Source organism: Rhincodon typus, unplaced genomic scaffold (genome assembly GCF_021869965.1).
Source record: "Rhincodon typus isolate 14 unplaced genomic scaffold, sRhiTyp1.1 hic_rhity00000637, whole genome shotgun sequence".
Lineage (NCBI taxonomy): Eukaryota > Metazoa > Chordata > Chondrichthyes > Orectolobiformes > Rhincodontidae > Rhincodon > Rhincodon typus.
In genome coordinates, this window is record NW_025966275.1 from 13,449 (window position 1) to 36,103 (window position 22,655).

At 38.1% G+C, this 22,655-nt stretch overlaps 1 protein-coding gene and 1 pseudogene across 1 annotated transcript; one reads left to right on the forward strand and one right to left on the reverse strand.

Annotated features, from left to right (window-relative positions):
* Positions 1 to 1,401: 1,401 nt before the first annotated feature.
* Positions 1,402 to 1,814, reverse strand: LOC109915216 (annotated as a pseudogene).
* Positions 1,815 to 1,848: 34 nt separating this feature from the next.
* Positions 1,849 to 22,074, forward strand: LOC109915215 (V-type proton ATPase subunit d 1). The gene is made up of 8 exons (XM_048621411.1): positions 1,849 to 1,954; positions 12,373 to 12,544; positions 14,115 to 14,293; positions 16,429 to 16,508; positions 17,732 to 17,809; positions 19,742 to 19,918; positions 20,397 to 20,474; positions 21,804 to 22,074. The coding sequence occupies exons 1-8, from the start codon at positions 1,849 to 1,851 to the stop codon at positions 21,963 to 21,965; spliced, it is 1,032 nt and encodes a 343-aa protein (XP_048477368.1). The 3' UTR covers positions 21,966 to 22,074.
* Positions 22,075 to 22,655: the final 581 nt, after the last annotated feature.

Consider the following 22,655-nt stretch of genomic DNA (forward strand, 5'->3'; position numbering starts at 1 on the left):
TGGCGCAAGTGACGGCAAGGAAGTGTCGGAGGACAATCGGCCCACTGGCGAAAGATGGTGCCTGAAGAATGGCGACTTGGTTGGATCTGGTGTGGATGGTGGCGAGGCAGTGCAAGAGGGATGATGGCACAGGCGCCGTTGATGATCTGGTTAAGGCTGTTGGGCTCTCTTTAAGCTGTATCTTTTTTTAAACTTGTTCTTAAAACTATTCAAAATGGTGCTGGATTGTGGTGACAGTGGAAAAGGTTTTCACTGTATTTTACTGGTTTTAATCACTGTAAAATACATGTGATGACAAATTCATTCATTCACTGCTTTGTACACTAGGTCTTGCTGCAGCAGTTTGTAGAAGGTTGAGCTACCAAAGCTGATCGTGTTCATCTCATCAACTGGAATGTTTTGAGACAGGCTGCAGGTATGGTATGGGAAATAATTATGCTTCCTTCAGCACAAATAGGAAGTGGAATGTTATACTGGCTGGATTTGGGTTAATAAGTTTTATTTTGGCTCACAAACCTGGTGCAGTTTGAAAAATGACATTGCACTTATCTTCACACTGTAAACCATGTATATCAGTAGTGGTCAGTTTAGTTTTGGCATAGAGGAGACTGAGGTTGGAGTTTTCCATCTTGATAGTTAATGTCAGTGGCTTCCTTGAGTAATATGTTAGTGAATAGGCTTGCAATGTCCAAAGGGCACATGGACATGATATTGCTGTTGTTCTGTATGTTTTATATGGTCTTTGAAAGTGAAGGAATCCTCCGGTGTAAGTGTTAGGCTCAAAACTGGTTCCAGCAACATCTTAACCAATGCATGTTGGGTAGGACCTATTTTAGATAAAATAGGGCATAAAGGAAGATTTCATTTGTGACCTGTGCAACCTGTAACTGCGTGGAATTGGTGAGCCATGTGGGTAAATCATCAGATTCACCATCCCTACCCAAGTCCAACAACTACCACATGAGTAATGTGGTATGAACTTTAGTGCTGGTGTGTTATTTGGTACGTATAGCAAACATTCAAGTGACTGGTGGATCTTATCAAACAAAACATCCCATTCATTCTGCTCAGTGGGCAACATGGGCTTGCAAAACTCGAACATCCAATGTTCGGCTCTGCTATTGACAGCATTTATTAATCGTACGGAGGACCAATTTAAGATCATCGGACAAGCTTGCAGAGTGATTTATTTGAACGTACTCGAAGTTGCATTTATTTTATCTCTCAGCCCTGTTCTTTGTCAACAAAAGGAATACAGCAAACTTTGTTTTAACCAGTACTCTTGATAAATCAGCAAAAATTATATGCTTCAAATACTGCAATCTGTCACAACGTCGAGAGTTTTTTTTACTCAAAATCTTAATTTATTTTGATCATAAGCCATGCCCATCTTTTACAAGTTTATGCGCTCTTTGTAGCTGGAGTGTGCTGCTTCTTGACCACAACTGGCTTCTGGCTTTTCAAAATGGTGCTGGCGTGTTGAAGTGCAGCTGTATGACGTTCCTTTCAGTTCTTGTTCTTGCAGAGCATGCGTTGCAATATGTTTACAGTAGCATGGCCATTTTTGTCAATGGTAGTCTTTTCATGGTATGTTGCTGGCTTGGGTTGACTTGCTCACTTTTTGAGGACAACCACCACTCCTTTCCATCAGCTGCTGACTCCACAATTACAGTTCTGCAGTGAATAAGTCCATTGTAATGGAAAGAGTTTTTGGATTTCAGATTGTTGGACTCGGTGCTGTAGACCTGCTGATTCCTTTTAATCAGGAAACTGGAACAGTTCTGGGTGATCATCTATTGAAGGTGAGTTGACATCTCCATCTTGCCACCACCATAAATAAAGTATAACATGCGATTTGCATACCCTCTGCATTACGTTTCTTTTACTTACAGTGTACCTCTTTATTATCTGGAGTATTTGATCACCTGGCATACTCCTGGTCCCTTGGTGCCAGGTAATAAAATATTTGCTGTATATATGCACATTGCACCCTTTTACAATGAGTTAACCACTCATTAAGTCAACCAATTACTATTGCCCATGGGAATACCATGACCAACCAGTGCCAACCTACCTGGTTTGAATTTGCCAGCCATAGTCCAGTTATCTTCTAAATTATTGCTTTTCTAAAGCTGACTTTCTTGTGGTTCATTCCTGATAACTGCAAGGCTGAAAAGTTTTGACTGTCTTTTTTTAATCAAATGTCTAAGTCATATATTGCTAAGCAATTATTTGGCCTGTAATTTCTAAGATGTGGAGATTGTTTGAAATGGGTTGGAACAACAAAGCATGCATCTCTCAATTCTTAGTTTTAATCTTGTGGCTAATATATTAGAATTCTGAAAATTTGAGATAAATGTGAATGACGTAGTTGAGTATAGAGGCAATGTCCTTGTATACTAAATAGTGTATCCCTCTGTAACTTGGGCATTGTTGTGAAATTTAATGTGATTTGGTGATGTGTTTCAATGCTGTGTACTGGCTTCATGCAATTCTCACAGCTGAAGATAGTAACTTCTGTTAAGTCCCACTATGAACCATAAAGAACAATAGGAACCTTAGGCTAAAAAGTGTTTCACCCAAGGTGGGGGGGGAATGTGGTTTTGTGTGTGATGGAATCAAAATGAAGAGCAGAGTTCATGGTTTGAAGTTATCAGACTTGGCTGTGAGTCCTGAAGGCTGTAAAGTGCCTAAGTGGAAAATTAGATGCTGTTCCTGTATCTTGTATTAAGTTTTGCTGGAACACTTCAGGCCTAGGACAGATATATTAGTATGACAGCAAGATGATATTTCAGATTTTCTGGCTACCATTCCTCCTGCAGTCGGTACTGTTTGGGCTGATGTTTTGTCCCAGACAGTTTGCAAAGGCCACTGCACGCATTTATGTAGAGGTAATGACTGCAGAACTCGGTAATGAATTGGGAACCACTTTCAGATGTCAAATGTATTGAGGTTTGAGATGAATGCAGTAATTTTCTAACTTACTAAGAATCCTAATAGAACCATTTAAACTATTCATAACATGTCAAATGTAATATTGCTTTGTAGAATATTTATTTTAAATTCTGGGAAGCAGCATTGTAGTTGCATTGGAAGTAATACGGCTCGCTTGTGCTCATCTTGAACTGTTACTGAATTCCATGCTTTTCTAATCCAGTCATTGTGAAAACATTATCTCTCCTCCAGAGGGCAGGAGTGCTGTAGCTCAGTACAAATAAAGTCAAATACTTTATAGATCACCAGTTATTTGTATGTTCCAGGCACTAAAACTGCTTGTGTGTACCAGAGCTTGCTACCAGCATGCATTAAAAATAGCTCTTCTGTTGTCAGTGTTGGCTCAGTGATAGTGTTCGAGGTTAAGTTCATGTTCGACTGCCTAGAATTTGTGCACAAAATGTAGGCTGCCAATTCAGTGCTGTACTGAGGCATTTACATGTTGATTCACTGACCCAGGGGCTATATCTTATGTGAGTGTGTATATTTTAATCAGCCTGTGTATACATGTTACAACACACTTCTGGGACAGATTCTGGCCAAGAGGTAGGGAAACTGTCATTGTGCCACAGGAACCTCTTGACTTGATGTAAAAGTTCAGGTGGTGCTGTTTAAAAAAGAAAAGGAATTTTCTTGCATTACAGCCATATTTATCCAGCAATTATCACTAAACTAAAATAGAATATCTAGTCATTAACAGGTTACTATTTGTGGAACCTTTGTAAATTGAGTATTTTTTCTACAAAAGTTACTAATATCAAAATTGTTTCTTAATTGTTTCTAAATGTTTTGGGACATTCCGAACATGTGAAAGTTTCTATCCATGTTTTGCCCTCTGTTCTGATTTATCCTGCAATAAAATGTTACGTAATTAGTTATACTGTTGCATCTGAATTCTGAAGGTAATCAAGTCATATTCAATATGTTAAATCATCTCGTTGCATTTTGCTAAATGTGCCATGATACATTATCCCTGCCGCAAACGCATTTTCATGTACATGGACTCAGCCAGTCCATTTTGCAGTTTTAGAAACTGCTTATGCCAAACTGTAAATGGACAAAAAGGTAATCTGTCAGCGTTTGCTTAATAAAAGCAAGATACTGCAAGGGTTAGAGATCATAAATAAAAATAGAAAGCTTTTTAAAAATCCAGCAGTTCTCAGTACCAGTGCAGAGAAATCGAGTTAACGTTTCAAGTCCAATATGACTCTTCTGAGTTTTTCAGGCACTTTGTTTTTATTGTTGCATCACTTGCCATTTATGATGTCAAACTCAGTTGATTGAATTAATATTTCTCTAATGTATTCTTAACTATTTCGATTAACCCTTTGGTAGTACAGAACCTGAATTCTGAAAAAAAGAATTTTGTCGAAGCCTTTCATCTTGCACTTGTCAGGACATTCTGCAAGAATACAAATTGGGTGGGAAAAATCAGCATTTGTACTTAAGAGTATTGATTGGTCAATTAGCACTGTCCCCTCAGTACAGATGTGTATAAATTCTTTGAAGATAAATTGTATCTACTATTCGCATTTCTTAAAGCCATAAAACAGTTGATCTGGATCAACTGTGAATTTGGCTCGAAATAGGTCCCCTTTTCCTTGTGAGAAAGTCATTATTAAGGCCAATGGCTGTAAACTGCTTGGTTGATAATTCTGATAATGATAAAACTTGAAAGCAGTGAATTCTAGATGGAATACCTATGTCCAAAAAGTGTAGATGTATTCTTGAGCATCTTTCTCTTTTCCACTCTTGCACCCCAGTGTCCATTAAAAAGTTAAAGAATTCTGCACTCCAATAAGCATTTAAGATTGCTTCCAAATATATTTTTACACACTTTGCTGCTTTGGGCATTTGTGCCCAATAACTTTGCGGTATCGAGAAGTAACATGCACAGGCAGCAAATCTCAGTTGAGAAAATTTAATCTTTTTAAAAATTTCTCATTTAAGCCCAACAGAAGTACTGTAATGGCATTTGCTGCAGTGGCCGATTCTATTGTCGCCCTATCTGAGCATCCACTGTCTAGCACTAAGTCTGAATTTCAAAATAGTTTGTCAGCTATGGTTCAAGTGGTAGCAATCGCCTCTGTGTCACAAGGTTCCAAGTTCAATTCCCACTCCTGGACTTGAGCACAAAAGTCAAGGCTTGAGCGTCAGCTGTGCTACTGCCAATGTGCTGCAATGTCAGAGGTATCGTCTTGCAGAAGACTGAGGCTCATCATTCTGCTAGAAAGAATAGCAGGGGGAATTGTCCCCCATGACCTGGCCAATGTCAAATCAAAACTGGTCATTATCACATTGGCATTTGTAGAAGCTTGTTGTGGCTGCCCCAATTCTATGAAGTGTTTTGAGAGATCGGTGATCATGAACAGTGCTGTATAAATGCAAAATTAAACTTATTTTTATAATACCTTACCTTGTGACCAAGGATGAATTAAGGTACAACAAAATAAATTGATCTCATCAGATTTCAGTGGCATTTCTTGCCAGTATAACTCCAAAAAAAGCTGTTTTTAGACCTGTATGCTAAACCTGATTTACTACTGGGGCTGCACTTCTTAATAGAAAGTTGCTTGTCAGTAGTTAAATGATTGATTTGAGATCCAGTCTATATTTCAGAAGGATCAATGACAATTATAAAATGAAAACAGTAATTCAGTTTGCTCCAAATGTAATTTTTAATTTTTTTTAGTTTTATTTTTGGGACTTCTAAAGCTGAGATATTGCAGTGCATATTTTATGACTAATTCTACTTGACTGATTCTCCAAGGAAATGGCAAAATTAAATCCTACAAATACAGCACTTAGTCAAGTGTTTAAGAACACACTGTTCTCAATGTTTAATATTCTTCTGTCAAGTACGTGACAGAAACCAAACTGAGAGCCTCTGAAGGAAATATATGCTTTTCTAATTGAAAATGGTATCCAGATGTTTGGAAAATTTTTTTTTTAAAAAAGCCTTTGTTAGCCTTTGGAGCAGATCGTTTCTAGATTCTGTGGGTCAGTTGTAAATTTAGAATGTAAAACTAATAAATTGTGACATTTTATCCAAGTAAACTTTCTAAATGATTGATAGATCTTTGGAATGAAGACAAATTGACTTCAGCTTTAAATATTTGCATTTTATTCATTATGTTCTAACACTGCACAGCTCTAAGCTTCAGAGAAATTACTGTAAGAGTGGGAGAGTTTTTGGTGACCTACACAGGTTTAGCTGAAGTGCAATATTTCTGGTTGCAACAATCCGAAAGGGGTTCTAGTGCTAGACTACACATTAAAAAGGCCTATGTTTTAATTCACATTTCTCCTCTTCTAATGCCTTTTACCTTTCCAAGGTTGTGATTTCTGCTGTAGTTGCAATATTTAAAGACTTGTCCATAATTCCATCAGACTGTAAGAGGCAGGAGCAGAATTAGGTAATTCGGCCATTCGATCAAGGCTGATATGTTTCTCAACCACATTCCTTCTGTCTGCTCCCCATACCCTTGTTCCCCTTACCAGTCAACAGCCTATTTATCTCTGTCTTAAATGCGCTCAATGACTAAAGAAATTCCTTGGATGAACCAGGACGTCCACTCCCCACTGAAGACCAGACACCCAACATTCAATTGGGTGACCCGGACCAATACAGAAAATCCAGATATGACCTTCGCAAAGCCGTCAGGGATGCCAAGAAGTAGTACCAGACCAAGTTAGAAGCTCAAACCTACCAAACAGACACCCACTGCCTATGGCGAGGCCTAAACCACATTATGGGCTACAAAGTGAAGCAGTGCAAGATATCGGACAAAGACATATCCCTCCCTGATGTGCTGAATGTTTTCTATGTTTGGTTTGAGTAGAATGCCTGTGCTGACAACCCCAGATGCACTTGTTCCCTCTGTCACCACTTCAGACATCAGATTGGTCTTCCTGGGAGTCAACCCAAGGAAAGCCACAGGTCCGGACGGTATCCCCAGCTGAGTACTTGGATCCTGTGCAGACCAACTGGCTCCACATCAACTCCAGTCTCCCAGCCTGCCTCTATCCCCTACTATTTGTCTACAGACATAACAGGTCCCCAGTCCTTATCCCTAGTCCTTCACTCAACCCTGGAACATCTGGACAGCAAGGACACCTACGTCAGACTCCTGCTCATTGACTACAGCTCCGCCTTCAACACCATTATCCCCTCAGACTGATCTCAAAACTGCATGACCTTGGTCTCAGCTCCACCCTCTGCAACTGGATCCTCGGCTTTCTGACCCACAGACCACAATCAGTGAGGATAGGTTACTGCACCACCTCCACAATAACACTCAACAGTGGAGCCCCCCAAGGATGCATCCTCAGCCCCCTACTATACTCCCTGTACTCCTACAACTGTGTTGCCAAATTCTGAGTGAATGTCACCTACAAGTTTGCTGACAACACCACTGTAGTAGGATGGATATCTAACAACGACAAGTCAAACTACAGAAGGGAGGTCGAGGACTTGGTGACGTGGTGCAAAGAAAACTATCTGTCTCTCAACATTGGCAAAACTAAAGAGCTGACCATTTCCTTCAGAAAGAAAAGGAGGAGAACATGCCGCCATCTACATCAATGGTACTGAGGTTGAGAGGGTGAAGAACATCAAGTTCCTCGGAGTGACAATAACAGACAACCTGTCGTGGACTTCCCATGAGGATGCGACAACGAAGGCACAACAGCGCCTCTTCTAACTCAGGAAATTTGGCATGACCATAACGTCCCTTATCAACTTCTACAGATGCACCATTGAAAGCATGCTGTCCAGGTGCATAACAGCCTGGTATGGCAACCGTTCTGCCCAGGACAGTAAGAAACTACAGAAGGTGGCGTGCATAGCCCAGACCATCACAGAAGCCAACCTTCCATCCATGGACTCCATTTATATGGCCATGGAAAGACTGCCAACATCATCAAAGACCCGTTTCACCCTGGCAATGCTCTCCCATCAGGCAGAAGATACAGAAGCTTGAACACGTGCTCCAGCAGGTTCAAGAACAGCTTCTTCCGTGCCATAGTTAGACTGATGAATGGACTGTCTAGCCTCAAATAACATGGATCTTGCCAACATTGATCTTGCCTAGTGCGTGCCCTGTGCAATGTAACCTGTATGCCTCTAAGTCTTTGATCTGTACATCCTTTGCTTACTATGATCTACCTGTAATGCTCATAAACAGAGCATTTCATTGTATTTCAGTACACGACAGTAAATAAATGAAATAAATCAGCTGAAAAGGCTGTTGCTTCATTCTGAGGCTGTGCCCTTGGTGTCAAGTCTCCAAGTGGAAACGTCTTCTCCACGTTCACTCTATCCAGGCTTCTCAGTATTCTGTAAGTTTCAATTCTTTTGTAAAATACTTTTGCCAATTTTAATAGACTGGTTCATATTCATACAGCTAAGATACCAATAAGTTGTATGTGCATTGCACATTTTGAACATGAAAACCATTCAAATATACTTTTAAATATAATCAGACAAATGAGTGGAAATAGAATAAAGGTGAGGATAAAATGCAGAAGAGGCAAGAGGAAGATAAAAACATTGCAGAGAGATGATGTGAACACGTTCTATGGGAAGCAACAGGTCCCCAGTAATACGGTCTTGTGAAATCTCCTGTTGCTGTGTTTTTTAATCTATAACCTTCACTGTTGACTTGCTTTGTACTGTGGCAGCAATGATTGACAGATCTGTTTACCTACATCCCCTTCTGCATTTTTAATTTGACTAAATGTATTCCACATCACCCGGTAGTTCCCTGTTTATGGTTCTCCTTAAGTCTGAAGTGAGTTTTAGAACTTTTCATTAAAATAGTCCTAGTTTGCCTACTTTGTGGACCTTCTCTGCAAAACTTGGATACTTCCCTGTGAATCTGTAACTAAAATGGTCATGAAAGTAAAATATGACACACAGACAAAGTTTGATCAAGGTTTCAATGACAGTAGATTGTCTGAAATTAACCACAGGACTATCCGTGAACTTAAAGTGCAGTGGAACCGCAATACTGGTGAAAATGGGTTGTCACCCTGATTTAGTGCTTGCAAATACGTTCTCTATGATATCATCAAATTTGGTTTGAAAATGGAGTGCCGCATCTTTTATAAAGCTTGCCATCAGTACTACTTTAAAGCATTCTTTTTAACCTCAGTGGGGTTATTTACTTGAAGACATTGCTGACCCAGTTTCCTGTGAGGAAGTTAAAGTACTTGTATTGTTGAAGTTAACTGGGTGAATGATTAGTTCTGTACTAACCATCAAATGTGTTTTTCCCCTCGCAGCAGCCTGTCATTTCATGTGAAAGCTGTTTTGTATAAGTCCAGTCACCAGTAATGAGCAACATATTGCTTTATGCTCAAAGCTCTGTTCTACTTGTATAATGAATTACGTTAAAAGTTAAAAGTCAAAAGTTACCAAAGCCACACAGTACCCAATTTTCAGTTTTGCTCTTGCAACTCCTGACCCTAGCCAAGTGCTGAAAAATTAATGTTCCAAAAGATGTCATGCATTCACATTTGTATGTGACTTAATCGCAAGAGAATTTTTGGAAGATCATTTTGTACAACAAAAGCAGTGCAAAGATGCAGAGTCATGCTGCAGTTATACAAAACCCTGGTTAGACCTCACTTGGTGGTACTGAGAGTCGATCTGGGAACCACGCATAGATATAATGGCCTTGGACCGAGTACTACAAAGGTTTATAAGAGTGATACGTGGATTTCAGGAGTTATGAGGAGAGTCTATACAAATTCAGTCTGTTATCTCTAGAATTTAAAAGGTTAAGGGGTGATCTGATTGAAGTCTTCAAGATATTAACAGGAAAAGACAGGGTAGATAAACTATTTCTACTTGTTAGGGATTCTAGAACTAGGGGGCATAGTCTGCGAATTAGAGCCAAACCATTCAGGAGATGGTTAGATGATAAGAAATAAGAACAGGAGTAGACTTTTCAGTCCCTCGAGCTGCTGTTCCATTCAACAAGATCATGGTTGATCCAACATTCCACACATCCACTTTGTTTTTTCCCCCCTCTAACCTCAATTTCCCTACTGATCAAGAATCTATCTATCTCGGCCTTAAATATACGCAAGGACTGTGTCCCCATGGTTCTCTGTGGCAAGGATTTCCAAAGACACCAAACCCTTTAGGCCTAGACTGTCCCATGAAGGGAAACATCCTGTCACCATTTACCCTGTCAAGCCCCTTAAGAATCCTATATGTTTCAATAAGATCACTTCTTATTCTTCTAAATTCCAGTGAGTAGAGTCCCAACCTGTTTAGCCTTTGCTCAAAGACAGTCGCTGCACACTGAGTATCATCTCGTGAACCTTCTCTGAACTGCCTCCGATGAAATGATATCGTTCCTTAAATAAGGGGACCAGAACTACTCTTGATTTCCAGATGTGATCTCAGGAGCACCTTGTACAGTTGCAGTAAGACTTCCTTACTGTAGACACCCACTCCCTTGAAGTGAGGGCCAACATTCCATTTGCTTTAATAAAAACCGAAAGAACTGTGGATGCTGTAAATCAGAAACAAACACAAGTTGCTGGAAAAGCTGAGTTCTGTCAGTGTTAATATTTCAGGTTTGGTGACCATTCCTTAGAACGGAAGGGTCACCAGACCTGAAATGTTAACTGTGATTCCTCTTCACATGCTGCCAGACGTGCTGAGCTTTTCCAGCAACTTCTGTTTTTGATTCCATTAGCCTCCTTGAATACCTGCCGCACTGGTGTGCTAACTTTGTGTTTGTTAGGATACACCTCTACACGCAATGGGTGGTAGATGTTTGGAACTCCATTCCACAAATGGCGATGAATGCTGGATCAGTTGTTGATTTTTATATATTTGTTAAGCAAAGGTATTAAATGATATGAAAAGCCCAATATAGAGTTAGGCCACAGATCAGCCATGATGTCATTGAATAGCAGGACAGGCTTGAAGGTCTGAATGGCGTACTCCTCCTATGTTGACTTCCTCAGCTACCTGCATTCCCAGAGTTTTAGACATTTCTGAAATGTTTATGCCATGGCTGCAATACTATATCTTAAATTTCAGTTAACAATTCATTTGTTTTGTTTGGATTTTGCATGCATGTATATCAGATGACAATTTCCTAGGTTTTTCAATGTTCAGTTGTTAGTTGAGCTTGTAGAACTGCCCAATGAATAAAATGTATATGGTCTACTGTGGGTTAGCAATATATATGCTGCAATTTGCTTGCAGTGTACCACATTTAAATTATATAGTTTAGTACACTTATTTGGGCCCATTCTTCTGCACCTTATTGTCTGATGACTTTGGACTTTTAGAGAGAATTGCAAAATGAGGAAGATATGCTCGACCTGTGTTAAAGCTTGGTTAGGTATAGCACTGGTATATAACACCCAGAAGGGAATAGATGTTTATGATAAATTTAGGTGAGAAAAATGAGTGAAGCATAATCACTAATATGGATTGTTTGAGCTGAATGTCCTATTTTTGTGCTGTATGCCACATGTAATCCTATGCCTTTATATTCCTTGGGTCTGAATTCAGTTGTTGATTGGAAAGAAAATCTGAACTGATTAACAGTCTCTCTTGAATAGATTGCTGTATGTACCATTTGCAAGCTGCATTGAAGCAATTTATTGAGGCTGCTTTGATAGCAACGTCTAAACTCTCAACCTCCTGCTCCTAAGGAATAAGGGTAGTTTAAGATAGGGAAGTTACCTCCCAAGTGTCTCGTTACGCTGTTCTTGAAATATGTTGTCATTTTATTCATTGTTGCTATGTTGAACTTCCCACCGAACAATACTATAGGAATGGTTTTGCTACGTGGGACTGTGGTGGTCAGGAAGAAGACTCTTCATCTTTGAGGCTAACAATGGGTTAGGAAAAAACGCTGGCCTTTCTGGTGGTGACCCATAGCCTGTGAATGATTGCCCAAATCTATTTTTTAATTCGGTATTGGCTTGAAATCCACAACATATGACTCAGCAGAAGGCAACGAACTTAATTTGTAACCTTGGAGAAAAGTTGGATTTTCTACCTGCTATGATCTAAAGCTGATTTAAGAAATCTATTGACAAGAGTTGCAGATACTTGCTGAAGTGGATACCAGAAATGTGATAGTGTTCCGTTTCCCCATGTTAATATGCCTCAGTTCAATTGCCAAAAATGGAAAAACTATTGTATTTGACGTGATCAGTGCCATAAAACTGCATATAGCAAAGACTACAGGGAGGAAATATGAAAGTGTATTCAACTTTTTGGCCTGCAGTTTATTTTCCACTCCTTATTTAGTGGTGATCTTTATTTTGCTGGGGTGAAGAAGCAATGTCTCATGGAATATTTAACAGTTAATTTTATGTGCATCTTGTCACATCTTGCAGATCTGAAGCTTCATCTCCAGAGCACAGACTATGGCAATTTCCTGGCAAATGAGGCCTCTCCACTCACTGTGTCAGTGATTGATGACAAATTGAAGGAGAAGATGGTGGTTGAATTTAGGCATATGAGGAACCATGCATATGAGCCCCTGGGCAGCTTTCTTGATTTCATCACGTGAGTAAAAAGTCTTATGAAAGGGTCAAAATAATACAGGACAGCAAATCTTCCTTAACTTTAGGGATAGTGTTTGTATCATATTTATCTAGTTGTCTGGGCTGTCAATCCTTCCTCGACCAATACAACCAAAAATTGATTAGCTGCATAATCAACTCACTGCTGTTTGAGTACAACTGGTTCGTGTTTACAGGTGATGAATATTTCAAAACTGGTTAATTGGACATGCAGTGCTTTGAAGCATCGTGAAGATGTTATCAGGTGCTATGTAAATGCAAAAGCTTTTGTAATGTTTTAGGTCCTAGACTTTACTGGTGCAATCCTAAAATACTTAATAAGCATAAAGTACTCCCAGAATTGTACCACCCAAATCAAAAGCAAAATTTGGTGCTTGACCATCCATACTTCTGCTGGCTATATTCTAATTTAAACAAGAATTGCAAATTGAAATGTCAGTCACCAAATATTATTCTTTGCACCATGAGCAAGAATACATTTTGGAAGTGGAAAGCAAAAAGCTTTAGGGTAGACAGTTGGCAAAAATTCTGTTTCATGACTATTGAATACAACTATTATTTGATCATGATTTACATGCTTGTGGCATGTAAATTATTGTACTCATTTCAGGATGTACATTGTTTTAAAAAGTACACAAAGCACTTTGGAACACCATCCCAAACATGAATTAACTCAAATAGAGCGGTTGCTTTTCTAAAATGACAACTACCTTAGCCGCTGCTCAAACTTAATGCTGTCCAGCGTAAATGTTGTGGAAGGGCTCTTGTCTGCAGTAGCAGTGTTCCTACCTCTGAGACAGGAGGCCTGGGTTCAAGTCCCACCTGATCCACAGGTGTATAATAAATCTGGACAAGTTGATTTTTAAAAAAAAAAAAAAAAAAGCCATGGATGAAAGTAAGGTTTCTTTACTGGATGATTTTAAGATATTTGCAAGATTATAAGTTGCCTGAAATATTGAGATATTTTTAAGTATCAGATTGAGGATAATAGCAAAGTAAATCAGGCTCGCCTTGCTTAAGCTTCCAAGTAAGCTTAAATGGTCTCATTGCTGGCTTTCAGCTTCACATTTGAATGCTCCAGATGTACTTCATATCTCATACTCACTTTCACCCTTTTTTTTAGAAACACCTGTGAAACTTGCAACATTGCCCCAGCTAATTTTCCTTCTACTTGATCATTTTCCATTCTGTTTATGCCAATAATAATGGAACCAATCTTTAACCATAATATTCTTGCATTCATAATTTCCTTCAAAAATAATCTGTCTTATTACATCTCCTTCATTTTCAAAAACTTAAAATCTGTTTCATCTTGACTACCTGCTTTGATCTCTCTAGCTCACTTGTGTTTGGGGTCCTGCTGTGTAAAATCCTCTCTCTTTCCTGAAGTCCTTTAGGATTTTTTCTGTTTTGAAGACAAATTATCTTAATCACTGCATTCTAATTTTACAGCTGTCTGGCATTCTTTTAAAAATAACTGGGGGTTTCAGATTGAGCACCAGTTACCTTTTATAATGTACAATTAATATTAATGTACAATTGTATTGATACAGGTACAGCTACATGATAGACAATGTCATTCTCCTGATTACTGGAACATTACACCAGCGATCTATTTCTGAGCTAGTTCCAAAGTGCCATCCCTTAGGCAGCTTTGAGCAGATGGAAGCAGTCAACATTGCCCAGACGCCAGCAGAACTTTACAATGCCATCTTGGTTGATACACCTTTAGGTAAGGTATGATTCTAAAGAGTTTTAAAAAAAAAAAAAAATTCCTAATGAGAGAAGTTCAGTATTTGATTGCTGTATAATTGACCCAAGAACATGGGTGAAAGCATTTTACTGAAGAGAGCTGATGGTTTTACAGTACAGTTGGATGATTACTGATAAGGAATAGCTATGCTTGTGAAAGCCAGCCAAGCTGCAGTCACTCAAAGGTACAAAAAGTGAGTTTGGTTAAGATAGCTGCCAAGTGCAATACTGTTTTATTTTGTATGAATTCATTGAAAGGAAAGGTGAGTTTATTTTCTTCATGCTGGGTTGCCGAGATTTTCAGTGAGTACTGTGGAAATTTACGCTGCTGGTTGAGTTGAATAGCACTCCTCACTGCACCTGGTCCTTCAATTATGACGTGTTATAGCTGTGTATAAATTAGAGAAGTAACCTGTCCTGCATACCCAGGGTGTTAATGATGCTGACCAGAAAGAACAATTAACCTGTTTAAAAAGTAAATGTAAAGGTAGGGTTAAAGATGAAGAGTGCATGTTGGAGTTGCAGCAAAGCATTAGGTTTGAATTGAAACCATTCACTTTTGGAACATGTCAGTACATAGCCTCCAGAAAATTAAAGATCGAGAGCACTACATGAGCAAAATTATGTAAATTGCAATCTATTAAAGCTAGTGTACATGTAATACTTGGAACTCAAAAATAAAAATGGAATTATCATTTAAGTGTTCAAAGGTTAAATATTCTTTTAAAATCAATAACATTACTGTAGAAAATCCAAGCTTCCTGTTGCTGTGTTTGGCACTAAAACATTAGCAACAGCCTCCAGCCAGCAGTGCCAAATGGATGATTAAATCTCTGCCTCCTTCCGAGGTCCTTGGCATCACAAGTGCTGGTAATCAGCCAATTTGATTCCTCCAAGTGATAGCAAGAAACAACTGGAGGCATTGGGAACCCCAAAATCTATGGGCGTTGGCACCCCTCTGACAATAGTGCTAATGACTTGTGTTGCAGAACTTGTGCACTTAGTCAGGCTGTTCCAGCTACAACACTGGCATTTACCCGACAATGTGGAAAATTGCTAGCCGCAAAAGGCAGGACAAATCCAGTCTGACCAATTTGATGCAAGTTGACCAAGGTAGTGCTATCAAGCAGCAAAAGCTCCAAATCATTTACCGTCCTAACTTGGAAATATATCACCTTTTCTCAATGTTGTTGGGTCAAAATCTGGAACTCCCGCCCTAGTGGCATTGTTGGTTTACCTACACCAATTGCAAGAAGGCAGCTCCCTATTACCACCTTCTCAAGGGCAGCTAGGAATGGGCTATAAATGCTTAGTCAGCAATGCCCATGTCGCATAAGTGAATTAAAAATTAGCGTGAGAAAATGGCAGTTAAGGATTGCACTTGTACATACGTAATAGAACAGGTTAGCACACTGTCCCCAAGACCTTGTCACGCTTGATCTTCCAGTTTCTTGCAAGATAGTAAATATGAAACATCCAGAAAACAGTCTGAAAGATTTTGGATTCTCCAATCTACAGTAGTGAGGCAGAAGCAACACTCAAGTTTGTATAACATGAAAGGTCTCAGATTTTTCTGTTAGAGAGCTATTGGATTTTATTGGATATTGATGCTAAAAATGCAAATAACTGCAAGTTTAGCAGGTGTGAGAGGCTTTTTGTGTGAACACTTAACTGGTGGAAGGGATCATGTCATCCATTACAATTTGGCCTACCTGGAAAGTAAGCCTAGTTTGCAAACCTTTGGTCCCTCTGACAATTAAAAATCTATCTGAACGTAATTTAAAGGTTATAAGATCTGTGATTCTCCCATTGAGTATCTTGTTGGGAGACCCCTACAATTGACTGTATCTAGGTATCTACAGATCTAATGCTGCAGTTAGTGTTCTGTACAGGCATGACACAGACTGAACAGAGTTCTAAGTTTTAAAATACAATTGCCTGCTGCAAAAATTCTGGGGACCTGGATACATAGTAAAATTAATTCTGTGCTTTTTGAAATGTGATAATCCTTGACCATAAATCATTCCTCTGGATTTCATTAAATGCTTAGAGGGTGAAATTTTCATACTTTGAATTCTGTAAATAATAAAGTGCAATAAGATTTTTTCTTTTCAGCTGCATTTTTCCAGGACTGTATATCTGAACAGGACCTTGATGAAATGAACATTGAAATTATTCGTAATACACTGTACAAGGTAACTGCATGGTAACTTGAACTTAATAAATTAGCTTCTATTCTCGACAAAGTAAAAGATGTCAGTGCTAAGAAATAGAACACTCAAATCTTGGACAGCCAGTGTTAGCACCCGGAATGCATAAGTAGGTGTAACAAAGATTTGCTGTAAATGCCCTCTGTGTTCTACAATTTCCATAGTTGTGAAGCACAGCTAACAGGACTGGTCACATAGTTGAGGCAGGAAACCTGTCAACCTTTTTTCAAAGTACTTGAAGGAGTACTTGAAAAGTCTAACATTCAAGGCTTATGGCCTAAGTGTTGGGAAGTGGGACTAGTGTAGATTTAGTGCTTTGTTTTGTTGGTGCAGACTCAATGGCCTGAATGGCCTCTTCTGTACTGTATGATTCTTTGAGGGTATGATGGATTCTGTAAATCCTGTAAACACCAAATCTTGCGTGTTCTGAGAGAGCTATTTTAGTAATTATTAGATTTTTGGTAGTTTAGCAAAGTACACATGAAACTGAAATATTAAGGCTGGTAAAGTTCATTTCAAAAGAACAAAAGAGAAGTACGGCGCAGGAATAGGTCCTTTGGCACAGGCTTGGAGGGCTAATCATCATGCCCTAAGTAAACTTTTAAAAAAAAAACCTTCTGCCCTTTTTCAATCTGTATCCCTCTCTTCCTTCCGTATGCATGTAACCATGCAGATCCATTTCAATGCAAGATCTTCATTTTTTGGTGATGTTTGGAATGTATACTGTTTCCGCTACATGAGAGAAAAGCATATGAATGCAGTTTTCAACATTTTGAATCTAGGAATACTGGTATGTATTGCCTTAGTGAATTTTATGGATGTTTTGCCTGATTAGTCAGGTGCATAATTTTATCAGTTAGTGCTAAGTCATCTACCGTAATAGAATCAGGTAAAATTTAAATCTGCCAAGGCTCACTGAAACACATTAAATATGAATGCATAAGCAATGTGACAAAGGGTGCTCTGAGCATAAAACAGTGCTTCTGTATGAATGATCACCTTTGAGCAAGGAGAGAAAGGTTCTAGTAGGCTAACTTGCACGTTAGAGAAACATTTTAGCTGATTGTCATTAAATTCATTGTCATTCAGCCACAACAGAGTTGAGATATGAAAGTGGAAACGGCTAGGCTTTTAAAACATGACTTTTGGAAACTTGTTACTATGTAATTGACTTGAGTGTTTTTCTTCCTCTACTGCCAAACCCTAAGGCCTATCTGGAATCATTTTACAAGTTTTGCAAGACATTGGGAGGTACAACCGCTGATGCAATGTGTCCTATTTTGGAGGTGTGTTATTAAGCAGCAACACTCAATATTCTGAAGCATTTTATTAATGTTAGTTTAAACTTGGTATGTTATGTTCAAAGATTAAGCTCAGTGGTTAGCACTGCTGCCTCACAGCACTAGGGACCTGGGTTCAATTCCACCCTCAGGAAACTGTCTGTGTGGAGTTTGCATGTTCTCCTGTGTCTACATGGGCTTCCTCTGGGTGCTCCGGTTTCTTCCCATTGTCCAAAGATGTGCAGGCCAGATGGATTAGCCATGGTTAATGCGGGGTTACAGGGATAGGGTGGGGGGGGTTCTGGGTGGGACGCTGTTTGGAGGATTGGTGTGGACTCGATGGGCTGAATGGCCTGCTTCCACGTTGTGGGGATTCTAACTCTAACTAAAAGCCTGCTATGGTTATGTTTTTTTCTTGTATCACTATTTTATGACAGCTAGTTCATTCCCTGTACGTTTTCTCATGTTTCCAAAGTTCTGATCAAAATGTGTTGTCAGTTGTAGTTTCTCATTTGTATGGTTGAGATTTGGGATGTTTAAACTTAATGAAACTTTGTTTGGCTTTTTGTTCAGAATAATCATTAAAACTTAAAATTTACAGCAGTAGTTATAAATTGGTGTGGAACTGGCAGAAATACCTCAATGTAAGAGCTTCAGCCAGATTACAAAACAAACTGCTTACATTCGTTTACTTAGTTGTGATTTTATTGGCTTTGAACTGCATAATCTGATATGTATATAGGCGAGCCTTGATAGCTGGCCATAAATTTAAGTTTTGTTTTAAAAAAAGAATCATCTCTATACAATTAAATCTAACATCTATTCTCTCTCCTAAACCTTGACCAACTTGCTATTTCGAATTCTGGTCACTTGCTCCTTGCAAAGAATTGGAATATATACTTCATTTTGTTACATTTTTTTATTTGTTAGTGAAATAAGTATTTAATCCAACCCAATTTCAATATATGAAATAATTTTATCTTGTTTAATCATTGCATATAATAAATTTATCCTATTGTAATGTTACACCAGCTGTAAGCTGCAACTAGAAGCTAATCTTAACTTGTGCTGGATCTCTGGAGAGTGTCAGATATGACCAAACTCAGTTATATTTGTTGTGGTTGAGTGGGATGAGGTCAGATTTCAAGCAACAATTAAACAGCATCAGCTTGGTGCATTAATTCACTAAAGAGCAGGAAATGCAATGCTAATTTGGGGTGCAGAGGCAGAGAGAAAGTAACTACCTTTCCCTGCCACGTTTTCCAACCACATCAGCCCTGATGGTATTGCTTATTCTTGATTTGTACAGTTTAAAAGAAAAAAAATCTTTGGATAAAATATCCCTCAAGATCCATAAAATACTTGGGTGGCAGTGGCCTGATGGTAATGTCACTGAATAATAATCCAGAAACAGAGCTCATGTTCTTAAATTATGCATTCAAATCCCACAACGGCAAATGAAGCTTGAATTCAACAAAATTTTGAAAAATTACAGTCTAAAGATAGCCATGTAACCACTGTTGATTGATTGATTGATTGCCATTTTAAAAAAAAAATCTGGTTGAGAGGAAAATCTACCATGCTTAACATGTCTGGCTTACATGTGACTGCAGACTCTCAGCAATGTCATTGCTCATCCAATTAAATGTCAATGAATGGTGGCCCAACTGCAACGCTAACATCCCACAAATGAATAAATAGTACATTTTTCATTGAATGGGATGTTTAAAACATTTTCTATTCTGTTCTAAAAGGCTGTAAAACCACAAGTTTAGCTTTGCAATTGAGAAATCTAAATTAATTTCCATGGTTATGCAACACAAACCGAAGTGTATTAACGTGTTCATATGGACAACATATGCTGTGTGGCATTGTATTTAGAAGAAACTGTAACCTATCATGTGAAACTAAAACAGTTTCATTTTCCTGTATATTTAGTTTGAAGCAGACAGGCGAGCTTTCATCATCACCATAAACTCTTTTGGGACAGAACTGTCTAAAGAAGATCGAGCAAAACTATTCCCTCATTGTGGAAAACTGTATCCAGAAGGTCTTGCTCAGTTAGCAAGAGCAGATGATTATGAACAGGTGAAGACTGTAGCAGACTACTATCCAGTAAGTAGTCCTGGTTTTTGTATTAAGAATTCTGGAATAATTTGTGCATGCTAAAATACAGACTGATACAGACTGTAAAACATACTTGATGTCTGCCCTTGAAATAGCTTGCTTTTTTCTGTTACGTTCTGCAATAATCACTTTCACACTTCGATGTTCTTTTATTCATACTTTGGTTTTCTTTTACTAAGAGTACAATCTGTTTTTGTTTCAAACCAAGTAATTTAATATTTAAAAGTAGCTAATTTACTTCAACTTACAATGAACAATATTACCTCTGACTTCTAGATCAAGGACTGGTTTAGATGTAGAATCGAATACATGTTCAAGAAATTCTTGCATTTTCTTTATTCGATGCACTTTAGATGCACACTTTATAAATATGAGCTCCCACTGCAGTAATATTTTTACTGCTTATTTTGCATGACAATTAAGTTGAGTGCCAGATTCCTTTGTACTTATTGTTTTTATCCCTCAGGAATACAAACTATTGTTTGAAGGAGCTGGCAGCAATCCTGGAGATAAAACCCTTGAGGATAGATTTTTTGAACACGAGGTACTTTATTTTTGTCACACTGCATTAAATAGTTGTGTTGTTTGAGATGTTACGTTATATTCCTTGCCAGCTAAGAGATGTGGCAGAAGAGCACCAATAATCCTGAGATACCTAATGTATTTTACTGCACTGTTGTATTTAAAGAATTAAAGCATTCATGCACCTTTCTGCTCAGTCTCTCTTTGTAATACATATTGAATGAAGTATCGCTGAGCCTTGTTAGGTGAATTATAGATTAATACCTTAATAAACTAGATGACAACCACTTGATAAAGCCAGTTCTATCATTATGATCTCATTACCCAAGTTACTGCTAGATTGCTTAAGGTGGAGGAACCAGTAATGAGGTGAGGTGCAGTGACTTGGTTCTTCCTCTCCTAGGCACACCATCTTAGAGGCATCCTGTTCTCATCGTACAGTTCTCTACTTAGCCGTGAAGACTTGACACTGACATTTTATGAAAACCTTTAAGCTTAAAACATTGCAGTGATGTAAGGCAGCCTGTGTTTATGCACTTGCATATTCTAAAATTTGTTGATTAATTGCATTTTGATGCAATACAAATATTTGGTCAAATCACCTCGTCCTGCAGATGTTAAATCATCAATAAACGTGGAAGTAACATTAATTATATGATTGACTCCTGCAGAATCACTGTATTTGAGAAGGACCGGTTATTTGCAGTCAAATCTAGTCAACGCCATGGATGGAATTTGGCAAAGAACTTTCCATACTTTACTCAGCTGTTCAGGATCTGGAATTTAAAAAGTGGCGCGGTTATTCTCATTGTTCAATAATTCTAAGTTAGTGTATTAAATGTCTTCTTTGGCATTGGAAGAATGTTTTGTGTTTCAAGTAGTATAGAAATCCTGTGAAACTCCAATGTAAATTTGGTAGACTTATGAAGAACAACCACTTAAATGACTCTTTCAATGGATTTTTACAAATCCAGCCACCTCAGATTATGGTTGTCCCCAGGTACATAGTTTCTGTGCAACAGAGATCAGTTAGACAAACACCACTACAGAATGGTAGAGCATATGAACATGATTTTGCATGTAAACACTTATGCAAGTACAGAGAAGTTTTGAAATTACTCCAGTACATTAGTTCAGTCAAATATGAACTATTTTTAAACACATACTATGTGGGTCTGTTGGAAAATGTTGAGGATCTTGTCAGTCGTTCATGAGTGGCTCAGGAAGCAGTTTAAATTCTGATCCTCAATTCCACTTAGGGTTACATTAAAATTTTTTATTTCAATGTCTTTGGTATCTACAAAAGTTAATAATTCTATATAGCTGGCATTAATTTTAGATTGTTTTACAGGTTAAACTGAACAAGTTGGCATTTCTTAACCAGTTCCACTTTGGGGTCTTCTATGCATATGTGAAGCTTAAAGAACAAGAATGCAGGAACATTGTATGGATTGCAGAGTGTATTGCACAAAGGCACCGAGCCAAGATTGATAACTATATTCCAATTTTCTGAATTCAGTTTGCCCTACTGCTCTAATAAATGAAATAATAATTGCATTTCATCTCTGTTTCTAGTTGGAATATTTTCATTTGTAAAGTGTACATTAAATTTCCTGGATATATTCCACGTATTCTGATTTTTTTTTTAAGGCTTTGCTGACATTTTAACTTCTAATCTGTTTCTCCTTGAAATAAGGCTTAACAAAAACTAAATCCTGATCTTAATTTGTAATCTGAAGCATTGGCAATTTGATGTACTATATTCATGAGCATCGCTGTTACCTTTGTTAAATTAATTTTAAAATATAATTATCCTAAAATTGTGGAAAATTAGCTTTACAACATTATATTTTTGGCAATATTGCAAATGTCAGTGCTTTAGCATCTCTAATAGATGTTGTAATTGCAATGCAAAATCAAGGTGAGCAGAAGGTCAGCATTGTATTTTCTTCAAATATTTGAATGCCTTCATTAATTTTTTTTCGTGATCAGTGGTAGTTTCTCATAAGTGCAATGTTTTATTTTCACAAAATGCTGTAAACAGCATGGAGTAGCTGAAAGTTATTTATGTTGAAACATAGTATATGATGTAATTTTGTCCCTAAAAGAGTCACTTCTGCATGAGGTAAGTTTAGTATTACTTTAGCACTCACCATAAACTTGTTTACATTCAGGGAAGAATTAGCTGGCTGGCACATGTTCA